Consider the following 21,684-nt stretch of genomic DNA (forward strand, 5'->3'; position numbering starts at 1 on the left):
ATCATTATGGAATGGGACGTCCCTATTTTCATCGGAGAAGTACTGGAGGGTAAGGTTGAGATTAATGTGCCCACTGTTTCCCATGGATCTACTTGGAGTAAGACCAAGGCTGGACGAAGCATCTGGGTTTGCATTTCATGTCGTTGCGGCACGATACTGGGATTTGCCTTGAGTGGCTGACACACCAAAACCTGGCATAAGAATGCTTTTTACAAATAACTACTTTCTGGGTTGTTGTTGTTGAAATAAATGTGAGGTAGATGTGCTAGGTATGCCATCTACAGACCCACCCACACTCCAGACCATTTGAACGGTATGGTCTAGGATTTCACCCTGTCCCAGCCCAGTTCCCTCCAGGTTCAGCCCTCTCCCCAACATTGGGACCCATCAGCTCTCAGACATTGCAGGCAGGTGGCATGTGCCACGAGTTTCAGAGATGTTCTGGCCTTTCCAAGTACTGTATGACTGTGGCAGCACGGCACTGATTTATTGATCAGACGGAGAGCTGCCTGCTGCCCCCTGCTGATGGGTTTATAGGACTTCAACGTGACAACCTGGGTTGGTTCTCCTAACAGCATGGTTTTGCAGGGATGGGAAGAAAATGACTCTTGCTTGCCTGGATAGAGGAGACACAGAGGTTTGAGAGTGTCTGCAGAGATGAGAGATTTCCTAAGAGATTTTTTTTTTTTTGGACTTCTCCAAACTTTGAGGCTTTGTAATCCTGCCAATACTTCCCTCTTGGAGTCGGTGACAGAAGGAGAAGGAGTTTTGCCATTGGTGTATACAAGGAATGAGGAACTTCTGGGACTCCAATGGTGGGAATGCACTTTCACCTTCCCCTGGTGATAGGAGAGTTTATCTGGGTGGCTGCAATTTGCTGCCACTGTTTTTATTTTCCCAGAATGTTGTGGCACATCAGAAAATAAACAAATAACTAAACTGGGAGCCTGAGGGCCCCTTCTGGGAAAATGCCCTGGGGACGCTTGGAGCTTGAGGCCTGAGGTAAAAATGGTTGGAGCGAGAGATGTACATTTTCCTTTTTTTTTTGCAGCAAGGCAGTTTCCACACATATTCACAGAAGTTCCCCACAAATGTGGTATAAACAAGGAAATTAATAAAATGTAATAAGTTTTTAATAACCGAAACAGATGGAACAGAGATGCGGAGGGAGAGGAGGGGATCGTTCCAGTAAGAGGGAAAGAAAGGAAAGAAGGAGGGAAGAAGGAAAGAAAAAGGAAGAGAGAGAGAGAGAGAGAGAGAGAGATCCTTCCACACTTCCAGCCAGACCTGGAATAGTTGAAAGCCAAGTAATCTGACTGAAAGGCCAGCAAAAATCCAGACTGGAAGGCGAAGTTTCTTACAAACTCTTGCAGTGGATCCAGACTTGAAACCTGACCAGGCAGTAGTAGGAAGAAAACACAAGTAAATGCTATTAAAAGCCTGCTGGGCCAGAAAGCTCCTGGACCTGGACAGGAGTTCACCGCCCCAGGCTGTTGGGGGTGGCGGGACAGCTACTGAGGCTTCAGAGCATAGAAGACCCCCCAGCGCTGATCCCCATCTGCACAGCGCTGCAGCTTTTCCCTCCATCCAGAGGCCAAGGACTCAAACTCGCTCTCTGAGAATTCCTAGGCAGAGAAGAAAGAGGAGAGTCAGTCACAGTTCCTGGTGGGGTGAAATTTATTGTTTTGTTCTCTGTCTAGGGAGGGGACAGATCTGTCAATTGAGGTTTCTTCCAGTTTCTCGTTTTTCCAAGCATAAGTTCAGTTGTTCCCATATGCACATCAGTTTGGGGACTTATTTTTAAAGTCCTCGTGAAAATCCATCAGCATTTCAGTACAAATTTCTCCCAACATACACATTTTCTTAAGTATTTTTGCCTAATGCATGCATTTTTGCAAAGTCTCTTTCCCCATATATTTATATTTCCCCTCAAAATGCATTTTTATGCATACCTTACCTTCATTTTTGTACATGTTGCTTGGTTAGAAACTGCTTTACAAAATCCAGAGAAGTGCAAATTTCCAAGAACAGCTCTGTTTCAGTTCACATATTGTTCTAGTTAGTGTAAATTAGGTAGGTTCGTCAAACTGAATTCAAACTGAATCATGTTGTCTCCCCCCCCCACCCTATCACCTTATGGTTTGTTTTTATTTACACTGCTCAGAAATGCTATGATTATGTACTATATAAATGCTGTAAATAAACAGAGAACAAGAAGTTTCCTGCTTGGCAGGGGGTTGGACTGGATGGCCCTTGTGGTCTCTTCCAACTCTATGATTCTATGATTCTAAGGAATTATAAATGTCCTCATGGTGCAGTGGAAATATTTGTACTGCCTGCTCTCCGCTCCCTTGGAAGTTTTGCCTAATGTCTGTCTGAAATCTGCTTGCCTGGAGCTCCCACCTGCTGCTTGATTTTTTTGGAGGGAAAATGATTATTACAATTAATTACACCTATTTGTTGCTCATAAAAGGTCTCGAAGTGACTTACAACTGTAAAAACAAGAGAGAGACAAGTTCTAAAGCTTAAAACATCGTATTCTAAAAGTGCTTCTCCTGCAATATGATAAAAAGGACAAATCCTGCCTCACCTCAGCCAAAGATAAACACCACAGCATTATTTACTTTGAGTGGCCATAATGCAACATGTTAAAAAGGACAGATCGTACCCCAGCCTAGGACACTGGTTCTACTTCGGCCCTTTTCAATTGCTTGCCCAGTCCTCCGAAATGCCCTTGCTCTCTGCCAATATTTGGTTTTGTGGTGCCATCATCACTGGTCAGGGCCAGCCCCACCCATGAGGCAGACTGATGCAGCTGCCTCGGGCGGCAGAATCCCAAGGCGATTCTCTGCTCCTGCCACCAGAGAAGTGAGAAGCAGCAGAGGCAGCTTCTGGCAACATCTTACCGCTACTTCTGCTCGCTTTCCCCCTGCCACCGGAGAAGCAACTCCGGCCTACAGGTTTCGGCGAGATCTCCCCGGAAGCCAAAGCCGTGTGACCCTGGTAAGCAAGGCTTTGGCAGAGGGGTGACGAAACAGGACAGGCTGCTCCTGCCTGTGGTCCAAGTCCGTCAGTTTTCAACAGGTGTGTGCGTGTGCGCGGCCACACAGGGAAAGAGATAAGCTCAGCTCTAGGCTGCTTCATCTCCAGTCTGCCGACCCACCTGGACAAATTGCTGCTGACTTCTTTCCAGCTCTTGCAGCTCTTGAGTCAAGGCTGACAGCATCCGTCCTGTATAGTCCAATGCCTGGACCTGCCTGAATCCAGCCTCCTGCAGCACCTGGAAGGTGTTGGCAATGATGATGATGATAGGTGAGGGACCTTTCTGAATTCAGCTCTGCCAGAATCAATGGCTCCCACCCCTACCCCACCCGGCCTTTCATTCCCTACAGCAGTGGTTTTCAACCAGTGTGCCGTGGCACCCTAGGGTGCCTTGAATGGTGCTCAGGGGTGCCGCGGGAAACACTGGCCTCTGTCCCTCTTTCTTTCCCTCCCTCCCTCTGATGCCCTCTTGCGTCTCTGCCTCCCAAATGCTTGCACAGCTGTTTGTTGCAGCAGCCCTGGCTACAAGCTCCCCAGGCGAATGGTGCCTCTAGGGCTGGCCAAGGGGTGCTGGTTGCCAGGAGCTGAGGCGGCCTTAGAGCAAGCAAGCAAGCAGGTGAGGGAGTCCAGCCAGCCAGTCCTCCAGCCCTTGCTGTTGGGAATGGACAGACAAGTGTGAGGCACCTGTCTTTGGGGCAGGGGGTGGGGAGCAGCTCAGAGACCAGGGGTGGCAACAGTGGCTGGCCAGAGGACTCCCAAGGAAAGGGGAGAAGAGAGGAGGCAGAGAGAACCTGCCACAAAGGAGGGTGTTCGAAAAAGGGTGAGAGGCTGCGGGCTCTGCAGGCAAGGGGTGACATAGCTGGGCTCCTGAGCCCCACAGGGGTGCTGCAGAAGGAATGTAGTTGGTCAAGGGAGCCTTGGACTCAAAAAGGTTGAAAACCCCTGCCCTAGATTGAAAGCAGCATGTTGAGGGCGACCATGAACGATTCTGGGTTGAGAAAAGCTACGTTTTGGGGCTACAAATAGGGTACGCAGCCTTGAGCTAAATAAAACACATGCTATGACCTTCTTGCTCGCCTGCCTTCTTTCACAAACACCCACCCACACCCACACCCATACCTGGCCATATTCCTGGGGCGTGAGAAGGCTGTAGCCCCTCCGTCTGACGTACTCCATGAAAGCTTTTGACCAGGGGCGAGGCCCACAGCAATAATCAGAGATGAGAAGCTGCCCGTCTGGCTTCAGCCACGACTAGAGAGGAGACACAGAGATGGCTGGGTAAGATTTGAGGGCTGAGGGCGCTGGTGGGATCCAGAATATCATTATTATAATTATAATATTATTAATTTATAATTGGGACGTGGGTGGCGCTGTGGGTTAAACTACAGAGCCTAGGGTTTGCTGATCAGAAGGTCGGCGGTTCGAATCCCCGCGACGGGGTGAGCTCCCGTTCCTCGGTTCCAGCTCCTGCCCACCTAGCAGTTCGAAAGCACGTCAAAAGTGCAAGTAGATAAATAGGTATTATTTTTATTCACTCTTTATCCATAGATCTCAGGGAGGTTCACAGCATGGTGTTATAGATTTGCAGGGAAGTGGGGACTCTTTAAACCCTAGAAGTTGGTAAATGGTAGGATTTTGATTGCTTGGAGTATTGAAGGGAAGATTGGAGGCCAGTGGAAAAATATAGACTAAGCTTTCTTTCCAAGCTAAGGTCTCGCCTGGGAGAGAGGCATTAGCACGACAAAAGGTGTTGATGATGCATCTGAGGTGTGCCTAGAAAGCACAAATCAGAGTGGTTTCCCCCTTGCCCTGTTCCTTGCCTGAGGAAAAGCCGCTCTTTAGTGCTAAATGGGAACAAACGTCGATCCGGGAAAATATGGATTGCTGCTTGCTCCAACTGAACACTAAAGAGCAAGTTTTTCCTGGGGGAAGCATCTGGAAAAGCGGAAGTGTGAATAAGCCCTCTGTTTTGTTTACACCAAAGGTTGCTTCCTGTCTGTGTGTGTTTCCTCAGCAGGAAGGAAGACAGGGGGTGAAACCAGAATGTGATTGGCTCTATGGCCACCTAATGTTAGCCTCCCTGCCTTCTGCCCTACCTAGGTCTGCCATATTTCAAAAAGCAAAATTCCTAACACCTGCAAAGTTGGTGAGCTCTTTTTTTTTTTAAGGAAGAACCCAAAATTGTTGAGCTTTGGGAGCTGTTTCTGCTGCTTTTTCCATCGCGTCCCCCCTCACACCATTTTTACATCTGAAAACCAGGACACGTCAGGGTTTTTCCGGCCGTATGGCAAGCCTAGCCCTACCAAACCCATTGGGCACGAACCGCTTGTTAAAGCCATTGATAAAATAAAGCAATGCTCTTTCCCATGTACTCTGAGCGCTGCTTCATTTTAGGGCACTGGGGGGAAAGCACAGCTTTTGGATTCTGCCAGAGGGCTGCACCCAATGATGCTAGGCTGAATTGGTTGTATTTTTTCTGCACGTTAAGAGGCAGGACACTCACCAAGAACTTTGCAAAGAGAGCACTCTTGCCTGGCACATGCAGGATGGTGTCCCGGCTGTAGATGACATCAAAGGTGTTCTCTGGGAACGTCCTTCTCGTGGCATTGCCAATTTCAAACTGCACCTAGAAGCAGAGCCGGCACAAGAATGCTTCAGAGTGAAATCCAAACAGCAGTCTCTCCTACTAAATAGCATTGCAGCTGATCCACCTAATAAGAGTTTTCACCCAAGGTCCCATGAAATGAACAGGAGCTCTGCCTTTTTAGACGGCTGACAGAGAGCTACACAACATACATTTTTAGTCCCCCCCCCGCCCCCGAATCCTGGGAATTGCTGTTTAGCCCTCACAGAGCTACAATTCCCAGCACCCTTAACAAACTACAGTTCACAGGATATTATTTTTTTTGCGGAGGGGGGGAGTGATGTACAGTGGTACCTCAGGTTACAGACGCTTCAGGTTACAGACTCCGCTAACCCAGAAATAGCACCTTGAGTTAAGAACTTTACCTCAGTATGAGAACAGAAATCGCACAGCGGGAGGCCCCGTTAGCTAAAGTGGTACCTCAGGTTAAGAAGGGACCTCCAAAACAAATTACCGGTAAGTTCAAAAGTTAACACTATTGGCTGTTGAATGAGCATTCATTTCTGTTCTGCTTTTGGGGAGCATAGGTGATGTTTCTTCCAAGCTAGCATTATCCCACACTTTCCAGTGCTTTTCCCTGTAACTTTCCTTATTGCAAAAAGTCCAGTTTGGGGGACGGGGAAGCAGTTAGGGATGAAGGAATCTGTTAATTTCAGTTCGTCTCAGTTTCTCATTCTTCCAATTTTAAATTCAGTTCTCCGCATTTCCATAGCAATTTGTGATTTTTTTAAAAAAACAATTTAAAGTCTTGATGAATTCCATATCAATTTGTGTGTTTGTTTGTTTTTAATTTTTTTGGATTAATTACGTAGCAATTTGAGATTTTTTCAAAACATTAAAAAATCTTGATGAAAATTCATCTCTATTTTAGTGCAATTTTTTCCCTAATAAACACATTTTTGCATTCAGTTTTGTACATATTTTTGCACATAATTAATATAAAATTTATTTGTTGCCTGCATGAATATGCGCGTTCTATGCACACTTGCTACTGATACGTGCATGCTTGTACACAGTTTTTGGTTGGAGAACTGCAACTCAAAACTCAGAGAAGTGAGCATTGTGAAGGATAGCTGTATTCAGGTTTGGGTATCAATTTGAGAAGTGCAAGTTGGGTAGTTTCTCGTTTAAATGCAAACAAAAACGAATCTCTCCCCATCTCTTTGTTGCCCCAAAGCACCAAATCAGCTTTAACAGCATAATATGAATTTGGTGCCCCAAAGCACCAAATCAGCTTTAACAGCATAATATGAATTTGCTGATTGAGCCAGTTTGCTACAGTCTAGATGCCCCTTTAATTCCCTTTAATTAATTAATTAATTAATTAACTAATTAATTCAGAAGGGCCGTAGCTCAGTGGTGGAACATCAGCCTTGCATACAGAAGGTCCCAGGTTCAATCCCAAGCATCTCCAGGTAGGGCTGGGAATGTCTACTCTACCTGAAACCCCAGAAACCCCCTTATCAGTCAGGTGGACCTGAAATGGATGTAACTAGTATACTAAGGCAGCTTCTTTTGGTTCCCTCTCCCTTTCCCCTCATCATTACCAGGGATCCAGTCTCCTTTTGTGCTCGCTCCAAAGCCAACTCCACCATGTTGTGGGAAAGATCCATGCCCAGGACTTCCACGCCAAACTCCTGGGGAGGAAAGGAAAGAGAGTCAGGCCACCTCAAGACTAGATGATAGCTCAAAGATGGGACCATAATAATAGGCTGTCCGTGAACTTATTGTCTTTTAAAGGTAAAGGTAAAGCGACCCCTGACCGTTAGGTCCAGTCGTGGATGACTCTGGAGTTGCGGCGCTCATCTCGCTTTTAGGTTTACTTTAAATGTGGTGTTTCTGGAGGTTTAATGCTTTGAGTTTTATAATGTACATTCTGGGAATGGGAGATTGTTTAATCCTGTTTCGTATGGTTTCCTTCCTTCCTTCCTTCCTTCCTTCCTTTTTCCTTTTTGCTCTCCTCTTTTGCTATGTTCTTGCTGTCATATTTTTATGTTGCCACTGCTGAAAATACAATTAAAAAATTCCCTCCCCATCAAAAATATGGGACCATAATGGAAGAAAATGGGAGCTTCCAGCACTCAGTGGCATAGCGTGAGTTGCCAGTGCCCCGGGGCCGCATGGAGGAGGCGGTGGGAGGGAGAGAAACAGATGGAGTATGCATGCGCATTCAGCCACCTAACAGTGTCCCCACAATAAGCTACAGAGATAAGAAGAGTTGTTCGATTGTCTGGAGAGGTCACTCGCTAGTTCTCACTGTGAGAAGCAAGGTTACAGGGAACCAGGCAGAAGGCCTTCTTGGTAGTGGCACCCGCCCTGTGGAACGCCCTCCCATCAGATGTCAAGGAAATAAACAACTATGTGACTTTTAGAAGATATCTGAAGGCAGTCTTGTTTAGGGAAGTTTTTAATGTTTGAAGTTTTATTCTGTTTTTAGTCCTCTGTTGGGAACTGCCCAAAGTGGCTGGGGAAACCTAGCCAGATCGGCGGGGTATAAATAATAAAATTATTATTAGTTTGCATGGAGAAGTTGTTTTCAAAGGAGCCCAGTGACGCTGCCAGAGCCAACCGCCGTCACCATTCTTATTCAAATGCTTATTTGCGCTTTTACCTTAGCCATGTAGAAGTCACCCCCGCCGAGTCCGCAGCCAACATCCAGCACTCGTTGGCCCTGTTTCAAATCCAGCATACGTAGCAGCTCCTGTAGAGAGATGGGGAAAGGGTAGGTGGGTTTATGGCAGGAGGGCAAGGGCAGTAGCTGAGTGGGAAAGCACTGGCCTTGTGTGCAGGAGCTCCCAGGTTCAATCCCAAGTAGGGGTGGGAGAGTCCCCTGCCTCAAACCCTGGAGAGCCACCGCCAGCCAGTGTAGACCATGGGGAGGCAAACTAAGGCCCAGGGGCCAGATCTGGCCCAATCGCCTTCTAAATCCAGCCCGCGGATGACCCAGGAATCAGTGTGTTTTTACATGAGTAGAATGTGTCCTTTTATTTAAAATGCATCTCTGGGTTATTTGTGGGGGATAGGAATTCATTCATTCCCCCCCCCCAAATATATTCCGGCCCCCCACAAGGTCTGAGGGACAGTGGACCGGCCCCCTGCTGAAAAAGCGTGCTGACCCCTGGTGTAGACAGTGCTGAGCTGCATTGACCAATGGTCTGACTCAGTATAAGACAGCTTCCTATATAAGCCAGTCCTTTATTCAAGATCATGTGGACTAGAAACTTACTTTATTTTGAAGGGAATGTTGAGCATATTCCGAAGGTAATATTATTATAATTTCCTAATATAGCTCAGTTGGTTAGAGCATGCTGCTGATAAGGCCAAGGTTGCAGGTTTGATCCCCGTATGGGACAGCTGCATACTCCTGCATTGCAGGGGGTTGGACTAGATGATCATTAGGATACCTTCCAACTCTACAATTCTGTGATTTCTATTAATATAATTGCTCCCCAGCATCTGATGCCATTGGCAAGTAACTCTGCAGACTTCCCCAACCTGGTGTCCTCAGGATGTTGCTAAGAGTCCAGCTCCCACCAGGCCCAGTCCACATGACCAGTGGTGAAGGATGATGGGAGTTGTAGTGCAAAACGCCTGGAAGGCACCAAACTGAGGGAAGCTGTTCTCCTATGTCAATAATTTCTGGCATCTTTAGCCTGTTTCCCCAAAGCCTGAGGTCTTGGACCTGCCTGCCATTTCCTCCCCCAGCTCCAGATACCTTGGTGGTTGTGAGGCCTCCGGTGCTGACAAACCCAGGCCCGAAGACCCACTCGTAGCGACGGATGTTGCGGGTGGCATACTGCTCGCTGTCTAGAAACTTCTGGAAGGTGTCGTATCCCCAGGTGGCCTCGGGGTTTCGGGGGACTTTCTGGAGAAGCCAGCACACCTGGTTGCGGTTTTGCTTCCTCTGTGAAAAGGAGCGTAAGCCAGAAACGGGCACCCTCATCATCTCATTTTCGCTTTTTGAATTTTTAAACAAGTTTCTAGTCCCCAAGATCCCGGCAAACTGCGAGAGCCCCTGACCAAGCCGCCAGGGTAGAGCCCGGGGCCTAAGAAGTGAAGTGCTGGGAAGGATTAAATTCTGAGCAGTGGGTGGAAAATTAAATATACAGTAATAGTAACGGAAGTACTGTGGAATAAATAATAAGCATAATGTCAGGAAAACCCCCTCCCCAAGGCAGGTAGCGTCCCGGGATCGTTTGGAGTACAGGGACCCTCCTCCGCTGTTTACTAGTTCGTCCTCCCCCTCCTCCGCGGGAAGCGACCATTCATCCAGTGGGGAGGGGGAGTTAGGGGCAGGAAGGCGGTGCAGGGGCTCTGAAAGGATCGCAGAGCCTGAACGCCGAGGGGATAGCAGGGAACGGGGTCAGGTTCCCACGCTCCGAGGTCACAGGCAGGAAGGACATGGAAGGGGGAGGCGGGGGTTCAGAATCCCGCGCCTCTTTTGCTGGACAAAGAACCGGAAGGGTTCATTCCTGGATGCTGCAGAGGGATGAGATGGACGTTTGAACTTTTGCTCCACTGTATCTAGCTTGCAGAATAAAGAACTTAGTTTAGAAGTTCTGCGTTTGGCGTTTTACTCATGAGCAACCACTGAACGTCCTTATACATAAGGCAGCATAGAAGGGTGGGAACAACAACACCATGGAAGAAGGGTGGGAAGTCAACTTTTAAATTATTTGATGTTAATTTATATTTTTTTAAAAGAAACTAAAATAAAAATTAATTGGCAAAAAAGTGAAGTTTTGGAAGCCACACCCTTCAATTTGGGGCCCCTGCCCTATCATCAGGCAAGTGGGTATTGCCCCCAAAACTGTAGGCTGCCCTCAGCTAGCCCCTACCTGTTTGCCTCCTTACTTCCATCCTGTCCAGGGACTGTCACTGCCTGTCAACTTCCTTCTCCTGAGTCTCAATGCTGCTGCTCTTGTAGAACTCAACAGGGCGGAGGCAGGACTAAAACCAGCTGGTTCTTGCCTTCCATTAGTACTGCCTCCGCCTGCTATGGGCACCCTCTGCTTCCCATCCCACCAGTTCCAACGGGCACCAGGCGCCATTGCTGTCCGATGACGTCCTATGCAGGGGTGGCCGTGGTTGCATGGACGGACCTCTGCACATGCTCCTGTGCTCCTCCGCATGTGGCGTAGCTTCAAAGCGGAAGGGTAGGAAGGGAAGAGACTGTTACCTTGATGTAAGTTTGCACCGATCGGGACATGACTATCTCAAATCCATAGAGCTCGTCTCCGCACATCTGATGGGCTGAAGTGAAGAGGTGATTGTATTCTGCAGGCGTTCGATAAAGAGTGGGGTTGAAGGCCCTTGGCTGGTCTCCTGCGGGGAAAAGATGCTAATAGGATTGGGAGCTTGATGCTTGCCAACCAACCAGGGCTGGATTTAGGTTTGATGAGGCCCTAAGCTACTGAAGTGGGATGCAGGTGGCGCTGTGGTCTAAACCACAGAGCCTAGGGCTTGCCGATCAGAAGATCGGTGGTTTGAATCCCCACGATGCCGTGAGCTCCCATTGCTCGGTCCCAGCTCCTGCCAACCTAGCAGTTTGAAGTGCAAGTAGATAAATAGGTACTGCTCCGGCGGGAAGGTAAACAGCATTTCTGTGCGCTGCTCTGGTTTGCCAGAAGCGGCTTAGTCATGCTGGCCACATGACCCGGAAGCTGTATGCCGGCTCCCTCGGCCACTAAAGCGAGATGAGCGCCGCAACCCCAGAGTCGTCCGTGACTGCACCTAATGGTCAGGGGTCCCCTTACCCTTTACCTTTAAACTACTGAAGGTAATTGGGCCCTTTTTATGTCCAGCTGTCCTTTGTCAACAACAAATTGTCACTGTTTTTTGTGTTGAATATATGCTATATGGTAATTTATGGACCTAATACAGGCTTCCTCAACCTCAGCCCTCCTGATGTTTTTGGCCTGCAACTCCCATGATCCCTAGCTAGCAGGACCAGTGGTCAGGGATGATGGGAACTGTAGTCTCAAAACATCTGGAGGGCCAAGGTTGAGGAAGCCTGACCTAATAGGTATCTAAAGCCATTTGCACATGTTGCCGTGCAACCAGTCCATGCAGAATGTAGGCACCCTATATATAGAAATGAGCAAACCAGTGATATTTTAGGGAGCAGGCTAGCAGGCGGGGCCCATTACTTACATCATAGGAGCCTACACAACACAATACACTGTTGCTGTATGTCGGTTTTATTTTATTTGTTTTTGATCTTATATTTTGGAAATGTACATCCAGTGGTGGTTTTTTCCTTTAAAAATTTTTGGGGGGCCCCCTAAGAGAGTGGGGCCCTAAGCTATAGCTTGTTTAGCTTATACGTAAATCCAGCGCTGCAATGGATTCAGAGTTCAGGGTTGGGCAAAGTGGTTGGGGAGAGGCCCTTGATCAGTGATGGGGGTGATACACACAGAGACCTATAAGCTCAGCTAACTAGCCAGACTAGAGGCCTTGAGCCTTATCTTGTGCTAGGAGCAGCTTTAGTCCCAAGGTTGTAAACAACATCCCCAAGTGTCTACCTTTGACAAGAGAGAGCCCTTGCCTAATGAATAGGTAATGAAAGAAAGACCATACATGGTATACTAGTATTGTGTTGTAACTTTAGATTGGAGGAAGTTTATGCATATGTATTGCTTAATAGTAAAGGTAAAGGGACCCCTGAATCTGGGATTGCGGCACTCATCTTGCATTACTGGCCAAGGGAGCCAGCGTACAGCTTCCGGGTCATGTGGCCAGCATGACTAAGCCGCTTCTGGCGAACAAGAGCAGTGCACTGAAACGCCATTTACCTTCCCGCCGAAGTGGTACCTATTTATCTACTTGCACTTGCTTTCGAGCTGCTAGGTTGGCAGGAGCTGGGACTGAGCAATGGGAGCTCACCCCATCGCAGGGATTCGAACCACCGACCTTCTGATAGGCAAAGCCCTAGTCTCTGTGGTTTAACCCACAGCACCACCCGCGTCCCATTGCTTAATAGATAACAGCTATCTATATTAAGCACGCCCCACCCTTTTGGGCTTGCTCAGCTTTCGGAGAGTGATTCCACTGAGCCATTATTGGTAGCAATAAACACCCTTTGTTTTCTCAAACGTTAATTTTGCTACAGGGGCATTTCTTAACTGGACCGCCCACTGAATGTTAACTCCACTTATGCACCTTCCAGGGTCTCTTGAGAACTGGTCTCCTTTGCTCTGCCCCCTCACCTATTAGAACTACTGACCAGACTGGTAGAAGCAGGATTCCCGGAAGAAAAGTTGCCCTCCTGGACGCAGCCAGAGAAGCATCTGCTTGGCCACGTCACTCACTTCGGTATCCAAAAGGTACATGAAAAGCCAGTTGGAGAAGATGAGGTCGAAGCTACAGGGGGAGGAGAAGAGAGAAAGGCTAAAGCTTACTGGGAGATGATATATAATGAATTGAAAAGGATGTTTAAAACAACATTTGTATTAAAAACAACAACAACCCAGAAGCTTTTATTTTGGGAATTATAGGGACAGAACTACCTAAACTGTGTAGAAACTTATTCATGTATAGTAGCAAGAATATTACTCGGCCTAAAATATAAAGAAGCAGAAGTCCCAGCAAAGGAAGAATGGATACAAAAAACTTACGGAATATGCAGAAATTGTGAAAATTACCGGAATAATAAGAAATCAAGATAACAAACTTTTTAATAAAAGAATGGAAATGGTTTATTGGATATTTACAGATTGTAAATTGTAAACAGATTGTAAACAGATAAGAACATTGTCAGGGTTATTGTAATAACCTGCAGTTTCGTAAGAGTATATATTTAAAGTAGATGAATAAATGAGCAAATTAAGTTAATTTGGATATGCAGAAGATATTAAAAATAAATTTAGCTCATAAGCCCCCCCCCCCCCCGAAGAGAGAGAGAAAAAGTATAATAAATCACCATTAAAATCAACAATAAAATCTGCTTCTACCTCTGGCTTGGCAACTGCAGGCTGGTAACGTCGGCCTGTAGGAAAGCCACGTTCGGCTGGTGTCCGTTCTCTTGCCGGTTGTGCGCCAGGAAGCTCTCCATGAAATCCACAGCTGTGACATGGTGCGCCAGCTCAGCGAGAGCTGCTGTGAACCGGCTGACAGAAAAGCAGTGAGAGGGAGGTCTTAGGCCTCAAACCCAACAAGCACATTTCTCCTCTACCCTTCCCTTCGTCCCTGCAATGGGCAGTAAACACCGGAGGGCCTGTTTTTGCCTCATTGCGTTGGCAGCGCATTTCCCAAGCCATTTGGGGTCCCCCCCCCAGGGTTGAGGCAAGGAAAGGAGCTCTAGCGTGTGCAAAGTTGCTGGATTTGACATAGCAGTTTCCAGCTGCTTCCAAGGGGTGGAGAACTTCAGGCCCGGGGGCCAAATGTGGCCCTCCAGAGCTCTCTGTCTGCTGGGATTCTCCCCAAGGGCTCTGCCCACCACAGGGATGTGGCCCTTGGAATGTTACTTAGAAGGGAATGTGGCCCTCAAGCTAGAAAAAGCTTCCCCATCTTTTGCATTAGAGTGAAGCAGCTGCCACAGGTGTCATATGAGGGGGGTGGCAGCAGTGTCGGAGAACAAAGGCACGTGGGAAACTGCAGTCAAGCAGGAATGCTAGTTAGTGCATGAAGGGGTTAAGACCACAGAATAAGATTCCTAGAATCCGTTAGTTCATGGCACCTCTTCTCTGATGAGGAAGTAAAGCCTTCTCTTCCTGTTTGCTCTCTCTCAGCGCCATCTAACTAACCAAGCAAGATGCATCTAAGCATGCTCTAAGCTGAGAGCACAGGTTTGAAGCGATCTTTCTGTGTTTTCTACCCAAGAGTTTTCTGCCTGTGTTCTCCTTGCTGCTGCTTGGATGAATGCATGAATCTGACCTTTGGAATGTTTTGTAAGTAAATTATTTTAAACTTACTTAACCATGTGTGGTCTGTTCAGTGCAAGTGTGGTAAAAAGAGAGGAGCACTGTATGCAAGTGGACTAAATGGGTTAAAAGGCTCTAACAGCCTGCATTCCTAACGCTATTCTACTGCTTGCTTTTCTGAATTTTAAATCTGCTACCGGGGGTCCTTCTCTGCTGGGGAATGAGTTTAGCCGCATGTTTTGAATCCAGACACCCAGCCGATTCTTTCATTATTTACCCCACATGTGTGGATCACAGGGATTCTATTTTCCTCCCACAAGTCAGGTGTGCTCTGCAGCCTGCCCTGTGCCCCCTAAGCTGTTTGCCATCCTTGGGTGTGCAGGAGGGCAATGTCCCCTCACCTGTACTTCAATAAGATTCTCTGGTTGGTTTCAATGTAAGTATGTAAATTGGGGGTGGGCTATCCTTCTCCTGAAGCCACAAATGATCTTAGGTCAGCTCTGAATGCCTCTGAACATGTACAAAATGCTTTCCCCCCCCTAGTGAACAGCATAGCCAACAAGCACTGGGGGCAAAACCTTCAGGCAGGCAGTTGTTTGGGTTTTCTTGGGTGGGGTGAAATCAAGGCCTTCCCAAGACAGTTGGCTGCCTGAGGCAAAGGACTCTCCCTATCTGCTGGCTGAGGCAGCTGCCTCCCTCTGCCTAATGATAGAGCTGGTTCTGCTGGAAATGAAACAACAGGAGTTGCATAGCTGAAGGAAGGGGGGAGACAGCAGGACTCCTGGGTTCCCCTCAGGCTCTGGAAGGACAGTAGAAATCCTTGGGGCTTTATTGCATTACAGTGATACCTCGGGTTACATACGCTTCAGGTTACATACTCCGCTAACCCAGAAATAACGCTTCAGGTTAAGAACTTTGCTTCAGGATAAGAACAGTTTCAGGTTAAGAACAGACCTCCAGAACAAATTAAGTCCTTAACCCGAGGTACCACTGTATTACAGCTTTATCTGTGGAAAGGAAAATGAGGCATTGTGTTTAGGAAATGAGGCATTGTGTTTAGCCCTGTTTAGGGAAGTTTTTAATCTGTGACATTTTAATGTATTTTAATATTTGTTGGAAGCCACCCAGAGTGGCTTGGGGGACCTAGCCAGATGGGCAGGGTACAAATAATAATAATAATAATAATAATAATAATAATAATAATAATTGTGTGTGAAAGTGGGAGAGAGAGATGGCTTGACCAGACTTTGGCCTTTGACAAGTAGGGTCATCACCTGCTCCGTGCACTAAGACTCACCCTATACCTGCTCCCAGTTCCAACACGTCCTGTCCTTTCAGGCAAGGCAAGAGGGCAAGGATCTCTGGGGTGTCTTCCTGTGTGAGTTGCTGGGCCCCCGAGTCCAGCATCATTTCCTGCACAGAGGAGTTTTGCGAATGTTCTTCCCAGAACTTCCGCATCCTCAGGCGAGGCAAAGTTTCTGCTGCTGTGGGAGCAGGTAAGAAAGCAGTGGCTCATTTATTTACCCCAAATTTTATCTCCCCCCCTTTTTCTGCCCCCCCACCCCCAACAGTTCATCCTCCCAACAACCCTGAGAAGGAGGGCAGGAGAGGAAGAGAATCTTCCAGTGAGCTTCATGGCTGAGTAAGAATTTGTACCTGAATCTCCTAAAGAGGATATTCTCTTAACAGAAAAAGAATAATGGCAAGAATATATTATATTATCATAGAATTGTAGAGTTGGAAGGGACGCCAAGGGTCAAACCTGGTAACTTTAATCTAGTCCAACCCCCTGAAATGCAGGAATCTCAGCTAAAGAATCAGTGACAGATGGCCATTATATTATATATTTCATAAAATGTATACACTGCTTGCAAAAACAACAACTAAGAAAATACTTACAAAAGATTATTAAATCCCTCCTTTTTTTCCAAGCACCTCAAGGTGGGGGGCATATAAATGGTTTATCCCCTCCCCATTATATCCAGTGCTTCCCCCCCCTAAAAAAATGGTTAGGGGTACTCTCATTTTGACTCAAGAAAATCACCATTTTATACTTCAAATTGGGGAAAATACTGGTGAATACAGTAAATGGACAAAATGCCACCATCAGGCGTAGCAACGGAACTGACGATTCACTGTGCTAGAGAAATAATTTAATTTTTTTTTAAAAAAAATTAAAAATAGTCTGATAGCACCTTAGAGACCAACTAAGTTTGTTCTAGGTATGAGCTTTCGTGTGCATGCACACTTCTTCAGATACTCATGCACACGAAAGTTCATACCTAGAACAAACTTAGTTGGTCTCTAAGGTGCTACTAGACTATTTTTTTCATTTTTTAAAAATTATTTCAACTGTGTCAGACCAACACAGCTCACTACCTATGCTACAGAAGAAACTAAAAAAAAAATTCTTAAAAAAGATATCTGAAGAAGTGTGCATGCACACGAAAGCTCATACCAAGAACAAACTTAGTTGGTCTCTAAGGTGCTAATGAATTTTTAATTTTGTTTTGTTTTTTAAAAATAAATAAATTATTTTTTAGTTTCTTCTCCCGTTAGATTCACAAAATGTTTAGGGGTATGCCTACCCCTGCAACCCCCCCCCCCACCCCCAGAAAAAAGCCCTGATTATATGCCACATAAAAACCCTCCCCAACATGCGTGCCAATGAGGGTTCTCCCAGGTTTGGTAAACAGCATGGGAGCCAGGCAGTTCTGTCCCTGGTCCAAAAGCAACGCGATTGGTCAGTTCGCCAGTTGCCTCGCTAGAATGCGCCGCAACATCATCCACGTGACCTCAGCAAGCATTTCAGTTTCAAATAGTCTGATTGTTCATACTTTTAGTTAAGTGTTTTTATTTATTTATTCACCTGATTTTTTGTGGGGGGGGGAGCTGCCTCCCCTGCCCATGCACTTGCCTCATGGGATTTGGAAGGAGTGGGAGAGGCATTGAGGCAGCATTGTACAAGCATGGGGGGGGGAGAGCAATGGGAAGCTTATGAGTTAGCAAGGGAGAAAGTGGTGTGTGTGTTTGAGGAAGCAGGAGACCTTTGGGTGGTGATGCTGCGGGAGAAAGTTCACAGCAACGGATGCACCAGCAATGCGCCCGTGTGTGGTGCAATGGTTAAGAACCCAAGGCAAGAACAAGGAGTCTGTGTTTGGATTTGGGAAGCAGACAAGAAACCCGCGCTGAGATTGATAGAGGAGTGCCCCTTTGATCCCAGAGGCCAGAGGACTTTGGCGGCAGACTGCTGGACGGAGGAGAGGGGATCGAGGTGAGAGGTTGAAACAGCAAAGAGGAGAAAATAGTTCAAACAAGAGGCAACCAAGGTGACTTAGAGGACCCTCCTGAGACCTCAGTTTCTTTTGTGAAGTATTTGGGGTGAAGGTGACAGTGCGCCCTGTTGCCATATTCCAGGCTTCTCTCCCCCTTATGTGCCTTTGGGAAGCCAGGAAAGAAACCCCACTGATTTCCATCCACCCTACAAATAGTATTTGCTCCTGGACTCTTATTTCCGTTGCATCTCTCTCCCCCCACCCCCGACTCCCAAAATCTGCCCACCCACGACAGCCCCACTCACGTCCTGCCATGGGGTCAGCTTGCTCCTTCTGAATGCTCCCTGGGCCCAGCGTTCTGATTAATTATTAATTGACAATTGCCCTGATAACTGGACGGGCAGGCAATCGGCAGGATCACCAGTTCAATCCACCTGACCCCGCCTCTCATCCAGAAGAAAACGGGAAAGAGTCCTTGTGGAATTTCCCCCACTCCAAAATTACCGGTAATTGCCGAATTTAACCTGCCTTAGAAAGAGCAGTTCGAAAACCAGGCCATGAGCGCATCTAGCTTAGTGCTGCCAACACAGACCTGCAGCAGCTCCCCTGGATTTCAGGCAGGCCTGTTTGAAGATGCTGGGATTGAACCGGAGACCTTTTACGTCCCACAGGAAGATGCTCTGCCCCTGAGCTTTGAGAAATTCCTCCATTGCAGGGGGTTGGATTAGATGATCCTCGTGGCCCCTTCCAACTCTTCTATGTTTCTAGGAGGGATATACCAGGGAGCAGATTCAAATTCCCATTGGGTTAGGTAGGATTAGCTGTACTCTCTCTGTCTCGCAGCCTAGTGAACCTGCCTCACAGGATTGTTGTGAGGACAAATGGCGTAAGCAATGTCTTGGATCCTAGTTGGGCTTCTGCATGCAGTAGGTGATCGCTCCCAACTCCCCTTCCAGCCTCTGGGCTTTGTACTCCCCAGAAGTCCCCTCTGGATTGGGAAACTCTTCCCGTCTAAGGCAGCACGAGAGGCAGATCTAGTGGCTGCAGCAGAAATGTTCAAAAATCGCCTCCCTTGGCCTTTTATTAGCAGGATCCCCGCACTGTGCCTCAGTACCACCAATGAATTAAAAGAGCACCTACTTAGGATCCAGGATTACATTCCTCTGCCACCCCGGGCGCTTCCCCTCCTTTTGTGTTGCACAGTTTAGATTGTAATCTTGTAGGCAGGGGCTGTCTTGTTTCAGCTGAATGTTATGTGAGCCGTTCTGGGAGCAGAGGGGAAAATGAATGCTAATAACGATAATGCACATATACAACTGCTCCGAGGTGCCTGGAGAAAGTGGGAAGGCAAGGGGGAGTTTAAAATGCAATTAAAGCAAACATCCAGGGGCGGAGAGAAATGTACCCAGGAGATGCTCCTTACTCAAACTTGTTTGCCAAAAAAATAAAAATAAAAATCAACAGCATGCCAAGGAAGGAAGGCTAGATTTCGACAAGCTAATGCTAAGGTTGCCTTAGAACTGGGAAGATAACAAGTTATAGGCAGAAAAAAATGAGCCAGGAATTTGAACAACCGAAGGAAAAAAAGATGCATTGTGGGGGAGTCAGGATTCAAAGACAGTGATAAGTTAACGATAAGATAAGGGGTGTTTTGCAAGGAGAGATGCTCTAGGTAGCCTTTGAGGAGTGAGCATCAATATGAGGCAGCTACTACAGATGGGCTCCTTCTTACAAGTCACCCCCACACTGTAGGATGGGGAAACTCCGGCCCAGAGGCCCAATGTGGCCCTCCAGAAGTCTCTATCTGGCCCCTCATAACTCTCTCCACACGCCACGCTGGCACTGCACTCTAATAATGCCCCTTGCTTGCCTGGAAGGAGGCTAGAGAAGGGGGTGGTGTGGTGTGTGTGTGTGTGTGTGTGTGTGTGTGTGTGTGTGTAGAAACTAGCCTGCCATACAAAGGTAATATTTGCATTCATTTCTTGCCTCTGGCCCCACTCATCACTGGTATGTGGCCTAGCAGGGAATGCAGCCCTCAGGCTGAGAAAGAGCCCGTGAAGAGCATGCTGGCTACCACTCCAGTGGCCCATCCAGTCCAGCTTCCTGTTTGCACAGTGGCCTCTCAGATGCGCTGATGGGAAACTTGCAAGAGGAACCCAAGCACAAGAGTGCTCCCCCCGCTATGGTTTCCATCAACTGGCATTCAGAAGCATTACTGCATACCCTCCAACATTTTCCCAGTGGAAATTGGGACATCTTGTTTCATGATGTAGATAATAATAATAATAAGTATTATTATTTATTTGTATCCTGCCCATCTGACTGGGTTGCCGCAGGCACTCTGGGCAGCTTCCAACACAGATAAAAACATAATGAAACAGTAAACATTTTTAAAGAAAAAAAATCCTTATGTAGGGCTGCTTTCAGATATCTTCTAAAGCAGGGGTCCCCAAACTAAGGCCCGGGGGCTGGATGTGGCCCAATTGCCTTTTAAATCCGGCCCGCGGACAGTCCGGGAATCAGCGTGTTTTTATATGAGTAGAATGTGTCCTTTTATTTAAAATGCATCTCTGGGTTATAGTGGTGCCCCGGTAGACGAAAATAATTCGTTCTGCGAAAATTTTTGTCTAGCGGGTTTTTCTAGCGAAAGCGCGGCTGTCATTGCCGCTTCGCTAGACAAAAAAAAAAAAAAAAAAAAAAGGACGAAAATTTTTCGTCTTGTGAGGCAGCCCCATAGACAAATTCGTCTTGCGGGGCAGCCTTCCGCTAGACGAATGCCTTCGTCTAGCGAGTTTTTCGTCTTGCGAGGCATTCGTCTAGCGGGGCACCACTGTATTTGTGGGGCATAGGAATTCGTTCATACTGTTTTTCAAAATATAGTCCGGCCCCCCACAAGGTCTGAGGGACAGTGGACCGGCCCCCTGCTGAAAAAGTTTGCTGACTCCTGTTCTAAAGGTTGTATAGTTACTTATCTCCTTGGCTCAGGGGTTGTATAACTCCATACCCTCCAACATTTCTCCAATGAAAATAGGAACGTCTTTAGGAAAAGTGGGACATTCCAGGATCAAATCAGATCCTGTAAATCCAGTTTAGTAGAAAATAGGGACACCTGGAGGGTCTGTTTCTGCCTCTGATCATGGAAGCAGAGCGAGCCATTGATAATCTTATCTTATCCCTGTTATGTGGGATCTGTTCCTTTTTATTGTACAAGATCTGCATTAATGTTAAAACCCACATAGGGAACTTAAGCCCGCAACCCAATACCTACTTACTTAGACTCATAGAATTGTAGAGTTGGAAGGGGCCACGAGGGTCCTCTAGTCCAGTGTTTTTCAACCACTGTTCCGCAGCACACTAGTGTGCCGCGAGATGTTGCCTGGTGTGCCGTGGGAAAAATTGAAAAATTACTTTATATATAGTCAATATAGGCACAGAGTTAAATTTTTAAACATTTTTTAACATTTTCTAATGGTGGTGTGCCTCGTGATTTTTTTCATGAAACAAGTGTGCCTTTGCCCAAAAAAGGTTGAAAAACACTGCTCTAGTCCAACCCCCTGCAATGCAGGAATCATTTGCCCAACGTGGGGCTCGAACCCACAACCCTGAGGTTAAGAGTCTGGTGCTGTATCCCCACCAACTGAGCTATCCCCACGATGCAAAATAGGTGTTGGAATAAAAGCTCATTGAACTGAGCAAGATTTACTTCCCGGTAGGCAATGCGGTGAAAATCACTTTTAATAGTTAAATAAGAATATAAAGGATACCTTTATAGTCCGTCTGTCCCCGCCAGCATTTTATTTTACAGGGTCTGTGTCTGTCTATACTGGTGTTATTTATATGTATTTGACCAATAAACAAAGTA

At 46.9% G+C, this 21,684-nt stretch overlaps 1 protein-coding gene across 2 annotated transcripts; it reads right to left on the reverse strand.

Annotated features, from left to right (window-relative positions):
- Positions 1-1,500: 1,500 nt before the first annotated feature.
- Positions 1,501-18,218, reverse strand: LOC117038948 (phosphoethanolamine N-methyltransferase 3-like). Of its 2 annotated transcripts, XM_033135941.1 has the most exons (12): positions 18,128-18,218; positions 15,845-16,031; positions 13,639-13,794; positions 12,912-13,048; positions 10,866-11,011; positions 9,402-9,590; positions 8,298-8,387; positions 7,234-7,323; positions 5,546-5,668; positions 4,162-4,293; positions 3,164-3,280; positions 1,501-1,625 (listed from the first exon to the last, which is right to left on the reverse strand). In XM_033135941.1, the coding sequence occupies exons 1-12, from the start codon at positions 18,135-18,137 to the stop codon at positions 1,512-1,514; spliced, it is 1,491 nt and encodes a 496-aa protein (XP_032991832.1). In that variant the 5' UTR covers positions 18,138-18,218; the 3' UTR covers positions 1,501-1,511. The 2 variants fall into 2 exon arrangements, with proteins under 2 accessions (XP_032991832.1, XP_032991833.1); XM_033135942.1 differs by lacking the exon at positions 5,546-5,668.
- Between the last annotated feature and the right edge of the window lie 3,466 nt (positions 18,219-21,684).

This window comes from Lacerta agilis, chromosome 17 (genome assembly GCF_009819535.1).
Source record: "Lacerta agilis isolate rLacAgi1 chromosome 17, rLacAgi1.pri, whole genome shotgun sequence".
NCBI lineage: Eukaryota > Metazoa > Chordata > Lepidosauria > Squamata > Lacertidae > Lacerta > Lacerta agilis.

Coding starts and splice junctions, on each gene's coding strand:
- LOC117038948 (XM_033135941.1), bottom strand. Junction 13,795..15,844: donor GAACTGGGAGCAGGTATAGG/GTGAGTCTTAGT, acceptor CTTTTCTGTCAG/CCGGTTCACAGCAGCTCTCG. Junction 9,591..10,865: donor CGGTGCAAACTTACATCAAG/GTAACAGTCTCT, acceptor TCCTTTTCACAG/AGGAAGCAAAACCGCAACCA.